General features: G+C 44.5%; 1 protein-coding gene across 2 annotated transcripts in view; it reads left to right on the forward strand.

Moving 5' to 3' along the window:
• The window catches only part of LOC116326758 (teashirt homolog 1), a 39,730-nt gene extending 32,867 nt beyond the window's left edge, over positions 1 to 6,863 (forward strand). For both annotated transcript variants that reach the window (XM_039619339.1, XM_031748173.2), the window contains one exon: positions 1,949 to 6,863. In XM_039619339.1, the coding sequence (XP_039475273.1) occupies positions 1,949 to 5,484 (3,536 nt within the window). In that variant the 3' untranslated portion in view covers positions 5,485 to 6,863. The remainder of the gene's footprint in view (positions 1 to 1,948) is intronic.
• The last annotated feature ends 8,400 nt before the right edge of the window (positions 6,864 to 15,263 follow it).

The following is a 15,263-nucleotide window of genomic DNA, read 5'->3' on the forward strand; positions in this document are numbered from 1 at the left end:
GACTCACATAGGTAATTCCTACTGTATGCTTGCGCCGTTCCTGTGGGCTTGAGAAGAATGGATAGCCGTTCTGCAGGATGCTTTGTATATTAAAAAGGCTGATATGTATTGATAGCCTCCTCTTTTGGAAGCGGGTTAGTGAGAGGGAAGGCACTGTAGCAGAAGACACTCTGCAGATGTGTTGTAGAGAGTACAGCACATAATGCTAATCTGCTGTGTTAGGGATTTTCAGGAGTTTTAGAAACTGTCTCGGTCTCAGTCTGTCAGTGGGATTGAAGCGCAGCCAGGTTCTCCTGTAGTGCTCTCATTTCACAGAAATCCTGTCAGGCGTTAGGGGAGTATGTTGCTCATTTGGAGAAGGGTGTATCAGTAGCACACAGCGAACTCAGACTTATAGGCAATATTATGGTCGGTGGGTTCAGGTTTGCGCTGTAAGAGCAAATGTGTACGAGTGGGGGAAAAATGCATAAAGTACACACATGGGCACGGAAGGTGAGCATGCGTGCGGAGTCGCAATCGCAAACAGGCACTTACGGAGGCACTCACACGTACGCACATGCACATCATCACATACTCACAGTTGATGGTGCAGCTGCTCACCTCCTCCCCGCCGCCACCCACCACCCTCCACCCTCCACCCATCTCCTCCCAGGCAGCAGTAAATGGTGCCAGTGTATATATATCAGGTATTATGTCCACTTAGATTATGATATGACAGGTTAGCGTGCCGTTTGAAGTTGACAGCACATCTGTTTCATCGGGAGAGACTGATACTGGCATGTAGGACACACATCTCACCATGCAGGAAGGAGATAAAGGAAGAAGCTAGGGGGCCGTCTTTCCTGTCTCCCTGCCTCACTCACCCTCTTCTTTCTCCCTTTTTTTTTCCTCTCATTCCGCCTCTCCCCACCCAACAAACCCACCGCCTCCTGCTCACTTTTTCTTTCTCTCCCACGTCTTCTTCTCATTCACTTATTTTCCCCCTAACCACCTCCTGTCTGCGCAACTTGCTAATGCTTACTGTGCCTTTCTTTGCATGCACACACACACACACTCACAAAAATGCACACCTCCAAATGCACGTAGTCGGCCTTTCAATCTCGTTTGACTTTACGTTTTTTCTTTTTCCTCGAAACCTGTTACATCTTAGCATCTTAGTTCTGTTTCCGCTGGGCTTTTCTTCTTTGATCGAGTGTTTGCCTTCCTGTTTTAATCTGTCTTTTTAAGACATTGTCCATGTTGTCGTGGATCATCGAACAGCTGGAGTGCAAATATATAAACTGGTTGCAACGATCGGTAGCATGTGTATCGCTCTCAAACCAGAGAGCATTGTTTTTCCAGTTCCTGCATAGTAGCACAGTTGAAAATGGCCGTCAGCTAATTGGAGTTGGTTAGGAAAACTGTGATATCTCCAAAGTGGTAATTTTTTTTTCAGTCCCTCTCCAGTCGAATAACTTGAATGGGCGAGGAGCTAGGCTTCATGGACTAGATGAGTGAGATGCAGTACAGGCTTGGAAAAGTGAGAAAGAAAGAGAAAGGGGGGGTGGGGGGCTGAACATGCAAGCATGCAGCTGGCTAACAAGGCCAAACAGCCAGTCATTTCCTGGGGAACATGAGGCATGTGTGGAGGAATAGATAGTTGGGAAGGAAAAGGACAACTGTCAGAAGCTCAGTGATTTATTTTTCCCTTGGAGGTTTTTTTCACCACTGGCTTTCAGAGACACATGTGTGCAAAGTACACACAAAGTCATGCATGCATGCATGCAGACATATACGCACACTCACACTGGGTGAGAATAAAAGCCTGCATTTCCCACCATTGAGCATTCATTCCATGTTATTTTGACAGTGGTCCTGTTAGTGTGCTGTAAATCTTTAATTTCACTGAGCTGACCTCTTTTCTCTCCCCTTTTTATCTCCTCTCTCTTGCTGTCTCTCTGTACTCCAGCGTACATGCCCGAGGACGAGCTTAAGGCAGCTGCTCACGATGAGGAAGAGCACCTGCAGGATGATGGCCTCTCATTAGACGGCCAGGACACTGAGTTCCTCTGCAACGAGGAAGAAGAAGACGTGGATGGGGGCCGACCACCTAGCTACAGAGACTCCCCACTCAGCAATGGCACTAACCCTGACGCTGGATACGGGTCTCCGCTTAGTGATGCTAGCGACCGACTTGCAGACTTCAAGAGCACCTCTTCCAGGGATGGTCAGGAGAGGGAGGGCTCAGCTTTTCCCTTCCGTCCCAACAACGGCCTCTCTTTCCAGGATAGCCTGGCACAGATGAAGGCCGTCTATGCAAACCTCATCTCAGATGCCTCTTGGTCTAGCATCACAATGGACATCATGAAATCTAAGCCTGCTGCAGCTGGCAGTGTCAACAGTGCCCTCACTAGTCCAGAGCCTGCCTCTACTGCCTCTGTGTCCACAACTACAACCATAAATAAGAGCAGTGGGGTCAACATGGCTAGCAGTCACCATAACGGCAAGACCTCCAGCACCACTGTCAACCACACAGGGAGCACAAGTGGCAGTACAAATGGCACAGCAGCTAGCTCTGTTAGCAGCCACAGTGCAACCAGCAGCAGTGGGAGCAGCAGTGCTGCTGCCAGTAATGGTAGTGGTGTAGCCTATGACTGGCATCAGGCAGCACTTGCCAAAACACTTCAGCAGACCCCCTATCACCTTTTACCAGAGCCTAGCCTCTTCAGCACAGTGCAGCTCTACCGACAGAACAACAAGCTGTATGGCTCTGTTTTTACTGGTGCGAGCAAGTTCCGCTGCAAAGACTGCAGTGCTGCCTATGACACACTGGTGGGTTTGACGGTCCACATGAATGAGACGGGCCACTATCGAGATGACAACAAAGACAAAGAGGAAGATCAGGGAAAGCGCTGGTCCAAACCACGTAAGCGTTCCTTGATGGAAATGGAGGGGAAAGAGGACGCCCAGAAAGTTCTGAAATGCATGTACTGTGGCCACTCATTTGAATCTCTGCAAGATCTCAGCGTTCATATGATCAAGACCAAGCATTACCAGAAAGTGCCTCTCAAAGAACCAGTGCCAGCCTTGGCCACTAAACTGGTACCCACTTCAGCTAAAAAACGTGCTATCCAAGATGCTATAGTCTCTCCATGCTCCCCAGACTCTATCCATGCTGGTAGTGGTGGTGGCAGTGTCTCTCTTGGGGATGTTGGCAAAGACACAAAAGCTGCAGCTAACCCCTATGTTACGCCAAACAACCGCTATGGCTACCAGAATGGTGCCAGCTACACATGGCAGTTTGAGGCTCGCAAAGCACAGATTCTAAAATGCATGGAGTGCGGGAGCTCCCATGATACATTGCAGCAGCTGACTGCCCACATGATGGTTACAGGTCACTTTTTGAAGGTCACAAATTCTGCTTCCAAAAAGGGCAAGCAGCTAGTCTTTGATCCAGTGGTGGAAGAAAAGATTCAGTCTATCCCATTACCGCCAACCACCACCAGACTCCCTGTTCCCAGTACGGTTAAGTCCCAGCCAGTGTCTCCTGCACTCTCCTCTGGCTCAGAGGAAAAGAGGGAAGCGGGTGAGGATGAAAAAGTGGAAGGAGGCGAGCAAGTGGAGAAAAAAATCAAGGAAGAGAAAGACGACTCAGGTGAGAAATCTGAGACTGACACCACGTCGTATAAATACCTTAGAGAAGAAGACCTGGAGGAGACCCCTAAAGAGGGTTTAGATATTCTCAAATCCCTTGAGAACACAGTATCTAGTGCTATCAGCAAGGCTCAGACAGGCACGCCCACATGGGGTGGCTACCCTAGCATTCATGCGGCCTACCAGTTGCAGGGTGCCGTGAAAAGCTCAGCTACTGTTCTACCCCCGACTGTCCAGAGTGTTCAGATGCAGCCAATGTTTAACAGTGGTCTACGAAGTCTAGTGAGCGACCCCAACTCAGTCATCCACTCACCTCGGAGCCCTTCCTCTCCTACTCCCCTAAGGAGCAATGTCACCGCCATGGAGGAGCTTGTGGAGAAAGTGACAGGAAAAGCTGCCACTGTGAAGAAAGAAAAGGAGGAGAAGATGGTGAGCCTGGAAAGATGCCGACAGCCATCGCTGGTAAAATCGCCTTCCCCTGCACTGAGAGAACAGCGAGAGCATTTGGCATCTCCAAATGACCTTTCCGTAGGTAAACCGTCTGGTATGAGAAGTAGCAGCCCGGGCAGTGTAGATTCAGAGCTTATCTGCAAGAAGGAGCCCAAAGAGAGCCTAGTAGATAGCCACAGCAACCATTCAAAGAATGGCTCTGAGACGTGCCAATCCCCAGTAACTAACGGAAACAGTCTTGGCATCATCACCGATCACTCACCTGAAAGTCCTTTCATCAACCCTCTTAGCGCACTCCAATCAATCATGAACACACACCTGGGGAAAGCCTCAAAACCAGTAAGTCCCGCAGCAGATCCACTGTCTATGCTTTACAAAATCAGCAACAGCATGATGGAAAAGCCAGCTTTCAACCCAACTCCTCAGGGCAAGCCAGCTGAGCCCGTCAACCACTACCAGCTGTATGAAAATAATGACCAGCCCATAGACCTGAGTAAAAATAAGTCCGCCACTAATAGCAACAACAACAACAACAAAAGCAGCAGTGCACTTTTGACCAACAGTAGCGTAAATGGTAACAAACCCCTTATTTCCCTCCCTGACACAGTCTCCTCACCCCTGAGAGAGAACGCTCTGATGGACATTTCAGACATGGTAAAGAACCTCACCGGGAGACTTACGCCCAAATCTTCAACTCCCTCCTCCATCTCAGAGAAGTCGGACGCTGATGGCAGCGCGTTTGAGGATGCCCTCGAGGACCTCTCCCCAGTGCAGAAGAGGAAAGGGAGACAGTCAAACTGGAATCCCCAGCATCTCCTCATTCTGCAGGCACAGTTTGCGTCTAGCCTGAGGGAGACCCCAGAGGGCCGCTACGCCATGACCGACCTGGGGCCTCAGGAAAGGGTCCACATCTGTAAATTCACGGGCCTCTCCATGACTACCATATCCCACTGGCTGGCTAATGTCAAGTACCAGCTGAGACGGACTGGGGGCACCAAGTTTCTCAAGAACATGGACTCGTGCCAGCCCGTGTTCCTCTGTGGTGACTGTGCCTCTCAGTTCAGGACTCCCTCCTCCTACATCAGCCACCTGGAGTCTCACCTGGGCTTCAGCTTGAAGGACCTGTCCAAACTGTCAGCTGAGCACCTACGGGAGCAGCAGGCTGCCTCGAAGGTGATCACAGACAAAATGACATTCGGCAGCCCCCTGTCAGCCTTGACCACGCCAGAGGACGACACAGGCTCCGTGTACCAGTGCAGACTTTGCAATCGGACATTCGTCAGCAAACACGCAGTCAAACTGCACCTCAGCAAGACCCATGGCAAGTCTCCAGAGGACCACCTGGTGTTTGTCACCGCTTTGGAGAAACTGGAGAAGCTAGACAAAATGGAGAAGGTTTAAACAATGTCTCGAGCTGAGAGTAAGGACTGACAGCTGTGGAACTGACTCGATTTTCATTGCACTAAAAATGACGTTGTTCACAGTTACTGCACTGGGCCGAACTGAGCCGCCAGAAAAAAAAAAAAAAAATCAAGTCTTATTATTATTAATTTTTTTTTGTGATAACTGCCTGACTGGACCATGTCTTTTCATGTGAATTTGTTTTTGTTTCGCCAAGCTTTTTTACACTTATTTTGTAATATATTTATATGCTATTTGTCTGATCTGTGCATGTATTTTAGTGAATCAAGGTTAAACACGAGATTTTAATCTTTTCATGGCAAAAATACAACTACTGCTTCAACGGTAAAAGTGGCGAGTGGACAGAATTGGTGGAAAAGATAACTGTATATTACTTGATATGAAGAAGGTGGAAAATTCAATGTATACACCAAAAGAATGAAAGAATACCCCGAAAGACTGAAGTAGCACCTTAGACAGTTGAATTTGTAAAGAGAACATGTTTTGAAATATCTTGCATTTGTCAAAATCAGATTTTAAAAGATCAAGGATTATCAACCCCCCCACCCCACCCTCTTTCCTTCTTGGGTTTCTGTCACGGCAATGTTTTTGATGATGAATGGCCTGCTCATAAATCTGTCAGTGTAAAAAAAAGAAAAAAAAGATCACATGAACATTTGGAAAAACTGAAATGCTGCTTCTGGTTCTGAGTCAATCAGTGGAAATGAACGGCCATCGGTATGCAAGTTTGCTGAAGAAACTTTTTCCTTGTTGTGAAGTATCACCTCATAGCAATTTTCCAGTTGTATGGTTTGTTACAACTTTTCTCTTTCTAAACTGTGTCGCTTTATTCAGCTGTAAAGAGAACAGTCCGTCACGTGTAAATGATTACCAGTGAAATGTCAGTACTCCATGAGACATATCTTACCATTTGAAAAACGGCTCAAAATTGTTTGTATCTTAAGGTGTGTGCATTCTTGAACTTTTATATTGTCATTTTTATATACAAAAAGAAAAAGCTAAAAAATAAAAACAGATGGTGTACATAGATATATGCTGTAGAGCTACGAAATGACCTTTTTTTAAAGAAAAATACAAATTTAGCTTCTTTGGCTTGGTTTACAGAAATGATTTTAATTATTACTTGCATCCAACTTGATGCATGAAATGGTGTGGAAAATAAATAAGCGATGCACAATGACTATACATTTCAATGTTTTATCGACAATATTGTAAAGAAAGAAAAAAAAAACACGACTTTTTAGCACCGATTAGTTTGTTTCATTTTTCTTTTCTCTCTCTCTCTCTCTCTCTCTCTCTCTCTCTCTCTCTCTCTCTCTAAATTGTAAAATAAACCCCAAAGCAGTTGTTAACAGTCAGATTTTTGTGGTTGTGTGTTCTTTTGTCATGGCGGTGCACCGAACTCAAAATATAAAAACTCGGCTTTGTAGAATTTGCTCTCGAGCAAAGTCAAGTGTGTACACCCATGTCAAATCCTAACCCAGTGTAACAGGATTTCCTCTAGTGGCTATTCTTAGCAAACTGGAGGTGAGATTCGAAACGTCTCGCTGCTGGTACATATTCTGTGTTCTGTAACAGGCCTGCTTTTATGTTTTTCCCAAATTATTAGACAAAATAAAAGTCACTGGTGTCATACTTACAACTGATGACTGAGCCGCATCATACCACCAATGATTATAATGATGAAGATGACGGGGATGATAAGCCTGTAAGGGTGCCTATTGTACAGTAAGAAACCCATGCTAGGCTTGTGACTGGCCTTCGGAGGGCCGTACTGAAAGAATCAGTGTTGTATTAATGACGGCAGTGTATTTTTTGCGTGTCTTCTTGGAGCAAAATCAGATGGCTGTCTGTTCTGCTTAAGTTTAAAAAAAATGGGGCAATAGGGAGTCTATAATCAAAACTGAATAATACCTTTTATGTGATTCTTGAGACGCTACGGGTGAATCTGCGGCCTAGCCTGTGTCACATTAATCACAACCAAACTGAATACATGTGTGCGATAAATGCTATTATTTCAGTACATGTACACATTTTTTGGTTGATTTGTCCAACTAAAATGTATCTGTTTTTTGATGAAGTGTCACTTATCACTGGATACAGGCTTTTTTTGTGTTTGTTTTTTTTAATTGTCAGTCAGATATAGTGGAGGTTGTTGCAGTTTCTCGTTCCACTTTACTGATCGTTTTCAGATATTTCGTAATTAATGTTTTGGACAAATCACACAGCTTCTGTGTCGTCAGGGCCCTTCAGTTTTGTTTTGTTTGTGTGTGTGTGTGTGTGTGTGTGTGTGCGCGCAGTTGACTTTTGTTATGTTTCACATCCAGCTTTATCAAATTTATAGCACTGCCTCAGTATTCAGCCGGTGTGAAAGCGGAAAGGAGATTTATTAGGGGCCACGACCTCTGCGTGACCCCCAGCCAAAGGTATCAACAAGCTTTGGGGTTTTCTTCCCCGGGCAGTCCCGCAGGTGAAGCGTCTGCATCAGGAATCCGATCTCTCATCTCGCCCTCATGTCTCAGGTTTCTGATAGAGTACTTACAGTACCAGCCTTTGTATGGATGAAGCCATGCTGCAGTGTTATGACTTCCATTCCTCACACTCACAACATGTCTTGTGTCAGCTGAGTCAGTCACACATACTCAGTCTCCCAGCTATATTAGCACGAGTGTCTTTGTGCAATTACACACCTCCTCAATCTGACTGCACCTCGCTGTGTTGATACATGGATTCAGTGACAAAGGAAACACAGGCAGAGGGCAGATTAGCCCCGGCTGAAGATGCAGCTTTCTCAGAGAGGGGACTGCTAGAGTTGGGTTATAAAACAAACAAGGCAGATAAACAAGCAACATTTGGAGGAGATAGTGTTCCCTGCACACCAGAAATAAAAAACACCTTGTAGGTTTAATACCCCACAGCTAAACCTGTAATTTTGCTGCGCCGTCAGATAGCTCCTGAGCCGATAGAGACTCTTTCCTGCTTTGTTAGAGATCAGTGCACTGTTTCCTGTGCGTATTCTATGTAAATTACATGCGATAATCGCCACGCACAGCACAATGCTGGTTCCCGCGGTGCAAACGGAAACCGAGGGTAGATAAACGCAGGCTGGGCAGATTTGCATAGCCTTTGTGTTTTGGGCGCTCCTGAACGTGAGCCCTGAGGATTGGTAGGGATTTCCTCAAGGTTTTGTATAAGTAAATGCCTGCTTCCTCCCAGGGCTTGGACCATTATGTACAGCAGACAGGGGTGGGTGTAGACAGAGGGCGCAAACGGAATAACAAAATTACCTGGGCTGGTGGGAACATAGGGAGGGAGTATTAACCTACACACACACACACACACACACACACACACACACACACACACACACACACACACACACATATATATATATATATATATATGGGATAGCATGGGAATGTGTACTCAGCTTTACACTCTTATCCAGTACATCGTATAAAGCACACTGTTATCTGTTAAAGGCAGTCATAGAGAGGTGTCACTCTAGGGTTAGGGCTCACAGAGAAATGAAGCTGAATGAGACGGGGCATGTTGATCCAAGCGCTCGTGCCGTTTGATCTCTTCTCAGAGGTTCACCTCTAAAGTTCCGAGGCGTGTTATTACCTCAATATGTACGCATGCTCAGCGGAAACAACACCTGTGGTTTTCCCTGACAAGTCCTTTTGTTCAGCTTCGCATGTTCCTGGTCGTCGTTCCAGGTTTTGTGTGTGATAGCGACGCGGAGATCATCGTCAACCACAAAACAAAGACAAAGCTCCCGCTGAGGATCCCGGCGTACGTCTGCAGTGTGCAAAACCTCTAACTTTTTGCACACAACTCTGACGTATGGTTTAATACCCTTCCAAAATACCTCAAACCAAACAAACAATGTCTGACAGAGAATCAGCAAACAAAGCAACAACGACTGAGAGCCTTTGTACGGGATCAGAAACTAAAGTCGGAGAAATCTGTTCGGATCCTGATAAGAGGCTTCATTGTGGAAATTGCATTCGGGAAGAAGTTATCAGTATTCACGTTTAGCTGAGGATACCTGCCTCGGTCTATTTTTACGTTCATCTCAGTCTCAGTTCGTGGACTTGATTCAATTTTGTTGCTAGGCTTCTCATTGTAAAATGTGAGGCAACTGTTACACGGATTTAAGAACCTTAAGTCATATTTTTGTCAGTCAGCTCTTGGAGCAACTTTCACTTTATATTTTGAGACACTTTTTGGAGTGTCTATTATTATTATTACTGTTTAACTTTTCACCTATAACCTACCTCGTATCGTTCATAGCTCACTAATAAGATTGTAAATGTATTAAAATTTGTTGATTTTATTCATTAAAGCTCACATGCTACACTGCTGCTCATGTGCAACACCCCAGCTGGTTTGAGTAGCAGTGTATTTGTGCACACATATTTTCTTTTTTTTTTGTTTGATGGACATGCAGCAGTCTTTCATCAAGGTGGGTTTATTTTGCGGTGGGAGGGTTGATGTGACAGAGTTGTCTTTAGAGAATGATGTTGTTTGACAGCAGCAGGCTAACGGATGTAGGAGATCATCTCAGTCTGCCAAGCCTTTAGTTATGATTTGGTGGTGGATGAGATCTGCAGGTGTGTGTCGCCAGGCCCTTCATCCATCACAAGCCCGGACAAAACACAAAGCATGGGCGGGGGTGGTGTTGGTGGGGGTGAAATGTTTCCTCCAGCTTGGTGGATGAAGGATGTGGTTTTACAAAACAAGATACGATACCTATCCATTCTGTTCTTACTGTGTCAATTTTTTACTGCCCTTTTTGGTCAGGAGCGGGTCTGTTTTGTTGTAAGTCTTTTCCGTTTTCAGTTTCATTAAGGTGTACGTTAAAAGGCATGCATCTTTCCATAAAATATGCATTTGAATTGTTAATCCCTAGGATATAAACATGCCCTATGCCCGGTACGTGTTTTTCTATGCACACCTTCTCCATGTAGCAGCTAATAACTATCTGTGTTTGGCTGTTCACCTGGGGACTTGTCTATAGCTGTAATAATAATCTATATATGAAAGATTAATGACATATTTCCCCTCATCCATTGTGTGTATGTATGATTTAATCACTGACCTCTCAGGGTTTTTCTTTTCTTTTTTTTTAACACAAGAACTACCATGTTCCTGTCATTTCCTATTTCAAATCAAAGAGGTCAACATAGAAAATGTCTCAAAACCAATTTGTGTTTCAAAAAGACCCTTGAGAAATAGTGGCTTGTGCCGTGTTTGATATGCACAAAGACACTTATCCCTTATCTATCTTTTCAGAGAGGAAAGAGAGGGAGATGGAGGGTGAAGTGCTCCAGGAATCAGTGCTGCCTCCATGAGATATGATGCTGCTTGATTTTGATCATTGACATTTGCTTTTTCATGCATCCTGAAAAACAAGGCCTTCCTTCCATTAAGGAATTATTCAAATGACCTTCAACAGTGCATGTTTTCCTACAGTTTTGTTGTGGGAATATGAGAACACATACTGACATCTCAATTACTTATGCAAGGCTCAGAGTGGGCCCAGTGGATGCAATCACCGTGTGTGCAATCCTCAGTCACTCCGAATCACAGAAGCTCCCGGACAGACACACATAATTCAGACAAGTCAGACAGGATTTGCATACAAAGACCACAAAAAAAGGGCATAAATAAAAAATGCACCAAGAGAAGGTAGAGATTTGAGATGAGGGGAGAGGATGAGGACGGGGGTGGGGAGGAAGGGGAGACCGGTAAATTGTTTTAAAAAGGTCTTGCATGTCATGCTGTGTATATCAAAGGTTCAGACTGATGTACAGAACTGATACCAGCATTTGGCATTTGGTTTAGTGCTGCACACCACTTAATAACAACAAAGGACAAAAGCCTCTGTCTCGATTATGACTTTTTATTGTTTATTTATTATTGTTTATTGTGTCAGTTTATGATGGTTGCCTATTTTATAATATTTCTCGATATCTGTGGACTCTACACGAATCCAAACACATTAAACACTTACTTTTACTGCTTTTTAACCATAAATCCACATTGATAAAACACTGGACCAAACATCGTTGTCCATGTTTATCCCCTTAAAAACCTTTTTTTTAAACTTCCACCCTCACAGAGGTGACACACTGTCTCATCGCTGGTGATGAGTGGGTGGTGGGGGTGGGTGGTGGTGGTAGGGGAGTGGTTGAAGGGGTAGAAGGTGGTTGGGAGCAGGCGGAGGGGTGGGGTGCATCGGCGGCTAACCCGGCATCCCGTCATTAGCGTTGTGCAGCGGAGACGCAGGGGCACCCTGACACATGTCACGGACAGCCAGCCGAGAGCCCACGTATGAGGCTGACACGCTGCGCATAATTTATCCCGTGACACGATCTGCATGTCGAGTTGTTGATCTGTTGTGTTTGGTTTGGACATGGGCGCTCTGGCAGGAAAGACAGAAGGGGGTGCGGGGGTGAGGGTGCGGGGGTTTATTATGCAGGTGGGGTGTGGGGGTGTGGGGCACGAGGAGAAGAGCGAGGGCGAAGAGGTGGCAGAGTGTATGTGTGTGTTTGTGTGTTAGTGTGCTTGCTTGTGAGGGGCGGTGGAAGGCGGCATGTCGTTGTAGCACACACTGAAGGGGGCGACACATTTGTCATGTCCACTGAGAAGCAACATATACATAAACAAGTGCATTCAAATTCACTAATGCAGACACCCCGACTATCTCTTTCTTTCTTTCTCGCACACACACACAAGCACATTCGCACTTTAGTGATATGATGTTGAGTCACAGTGAAATCACAGCCATAATCTCGTCCCTTAAGACATCTGCTCGTGAGTGAAAATGACTAATATTGTTGAAATGACCCCGTGTCACACCGTTGGATGTGATTGTTTTCCGGGCTTCAGCTGCAGAGTGTTGTTAAAGCACGGATGACACCACATCTCATCAGCCTCACATAATTTTTGCTTCACTGACTCAATAAAGCATTTCAGGGTGAACATGTAGGTGTGTTTGTATTTTTCTTTAAAGCTGAGCAGTGCAACGAAAGAAAAGTTGAATTAATCTCATTTCAAAGTCTGCAGCAAAGACGGCTTCACTATGATTTACCTCGAATATGTAGACTTGATGTGTTGCATGTACATCAACACTGCAACGAGATATCCGTGAGATAGTGGTTAATTATTTGTGTATATGTCTAAGTGTGTGTGTGTGTTCTGGATATTCTCATCAACCATCAACTTCTCGTGCTTTCCTCCTAGCCTGGCTCGTTTACATGAATTATGCATATGACCAGACTCGTTAGAGGAGCCCCTCCCTTATCACACTCCTAATCCCTGCTGTTGCTGCGGTAACCAGATTAGACATGACCGTGAGATACAGTAGGCCCTCGAGGCCTCTTTCTGGACAGGCCTCATCCCAGGCAGACATGAATGAGGGTTGAGACATGTTATAGGCCTGCAGGTCACCTGTCCAGTGGTATTACCAGACTGAGGCTGGTGGTTAATGGGATATATTCACTTCAGTTAGGTTAAAACAGTTGCCATGTAACCCACGGGCTATCTTCCAGCGGGAGACGAGAATTGGAGTGTTTAAACTACTTCACCATGTAAGGAAACAACCTCGGTAATCTTTATTTGTCAGTGTAACCAAATGATGGTTGAGATTTAAAAATTCAAGCCGTAAATTTTATTTTTGTGTCATTGCATACATGTGTTTCAGCTGTGGGTTATTCAAAAAAAAAAACACACACACACAACAGATTTGACCAGTTTTCTCTGCTTAAACCAAGCTAGCTCGTTTCTAAACCTTCCTCACACTGTGGTTGCCATGGAGAGATACTACAGAAAGAAAAAAAAGTTTTCATTGGGTTTAAAAAAAAAGACGACTTTGCCAAATGTATCCCAGTGACCAATATAAAGACCTCATCTGGTAATAAAGTTGAAGGCCAGTTCCTCCACAGGACACTCAAAACTAATCTTTCACCATGTACATGAACTCATATGGAAAAGAAACTTATATTCTTCTAATCACACTATATTTAAATATTTGGGGGTCAAAGACAAAGAGCTTGACAAATATCAAAGTTGTAAATGTGGCCCTGCCTGACTGTAGTATACATGATCACCCAGTCACTAAACTAGGAGGGAAATTTTACCATTTGCATTACAAATCTGCTTTCAGTCCTCAAAAAGATACTCTTTCTTAACCCCCCAACACACACACACACACACACACACACACACACAAACACACAATACATTACACACACACACACACACACACAAATGTGTATATGACTAGCAGTGAAGGAAAAGCAGAGATATCCATATTGTTAATCGGGAGGTTGTTCTATTAGAGTGGATGGAATTTGGAAAATTAGCTGTAGGCTTTTTATAGGCCACAAACTGGGCAATGTGTACAAAGCTGCTGTTGTTCCTCAAGCAGATAAATGCGGTGCCAACGGAATAAAAGTTTGCTTGTGCTGAATACAAAAACACAGTAAGACAGCTCGATATCCATTTAATGCAAGATCCTTATTGCACAGGACGAGATATATATACTGAGACAGGACAGGACACAGAAGATCTAACCTCTTCTGCCCTGATGGTGGTTTCTCCCCTGACCACAACTTGTCAATATGTTTTTGTTAATATTGCTTCAAAGAAAGTGTGGCCACAGAAATATTTCCAGTGTGGTGTGGGATTTTTTTCAGTCTGGAAACCCTGCAATGAACACTTTTTATATAGATTTTTAATGGAGATTTTTTTTGTGTCCTGTAAAAGACTAAATCATGTTTCCAAGACTTGTATAAACTGATCACTTCCCAGAGGACTTGAAGCTCAGGGGCATGTGTTGCACATTCTTCCCCTTTCTTTAAAGGACTACAATGTGTTTGCTTGGAAGCAGTTTCCCTGCAAACCCCACACCCAGCTCAATCGCTGCTCCCATGTGATCCCCCATTAACATTATTGGTTCAAGTTTTTGTAGCCAGAGGTTGCCAGCAGGGTTTTGGGGGGGTTGCAAACATGAAAGAAGGGAGAAACAAGAGAGGCGTATCTGTTGCTGTGTGTGAGTTTTTGCTTGGCATAAATACTGTGGTTGTTCCATCTGATTCCATGTGTCAACCAGAAATGAGTGCTAATTTGTGAGTAAAATTTCAATCCAAGCGAGCACAACGCTGTTGTGTAAAACACTGATCAATTGGTGTTAATGTGCAGTTTTTTTTTATTAATGATTACCACTATTTGCTGAGCTAATGTCATGTGAACCCCCTTGACTGCACTAGGTAATTTTGTGGAGGACCACCTAAGAGCTTCTAGTGGCCTGGAGCCCTAAATAAGACGAGCCCTGACCACTTTGGTATCAGTTTGAAGGAACAAAAGTAAAATTAAGGGAAAATGAAACAGACTGGCATTGTAGGCAGCTTGCATGTAATCGTACTGTTGTTATTTCAAGCCTTTTAATTTCACAGCACCAGTTGGAGTTGTCCATCTGTTTATTAAAGGTTAACTGCCTCCACACTTACGAAGCGCACGTTTCTCATGCTCCTCAGAGTGTACAACATGCGGTGGCTTGTCTCTGACGCATCTGAAAAGTTTGTCTTCTTTGCTGATAAAAGAATAAATGACAATCTTTGTCACAGTTAATCTGGCATAAATAACTCAGGGAGGCGACTCTAAATTCAACCCGAAAATACACAGAAACCGAAGCAGGTGAGTAAGAAGTTAGGAAGTATCAAACAAAATACACTTTATGTATATATAAA

This window comes from Oreochromis aureus, linkage group 11 (assembly GCF_013358895.1).
Source record: "Oreochromis aureus strain Israel breed Guangdong linkage group 11, ZZ_aureus, whole genome shotgun sequence".
In the NCBI taxonomy this organism is placed as follows: domain Eukaryota; kingdom Metazoa; phylum Chordata; class Actinopteri; order Cichliformes; family Cichlidae; genus Oreochromis; species Oreochromis aureus.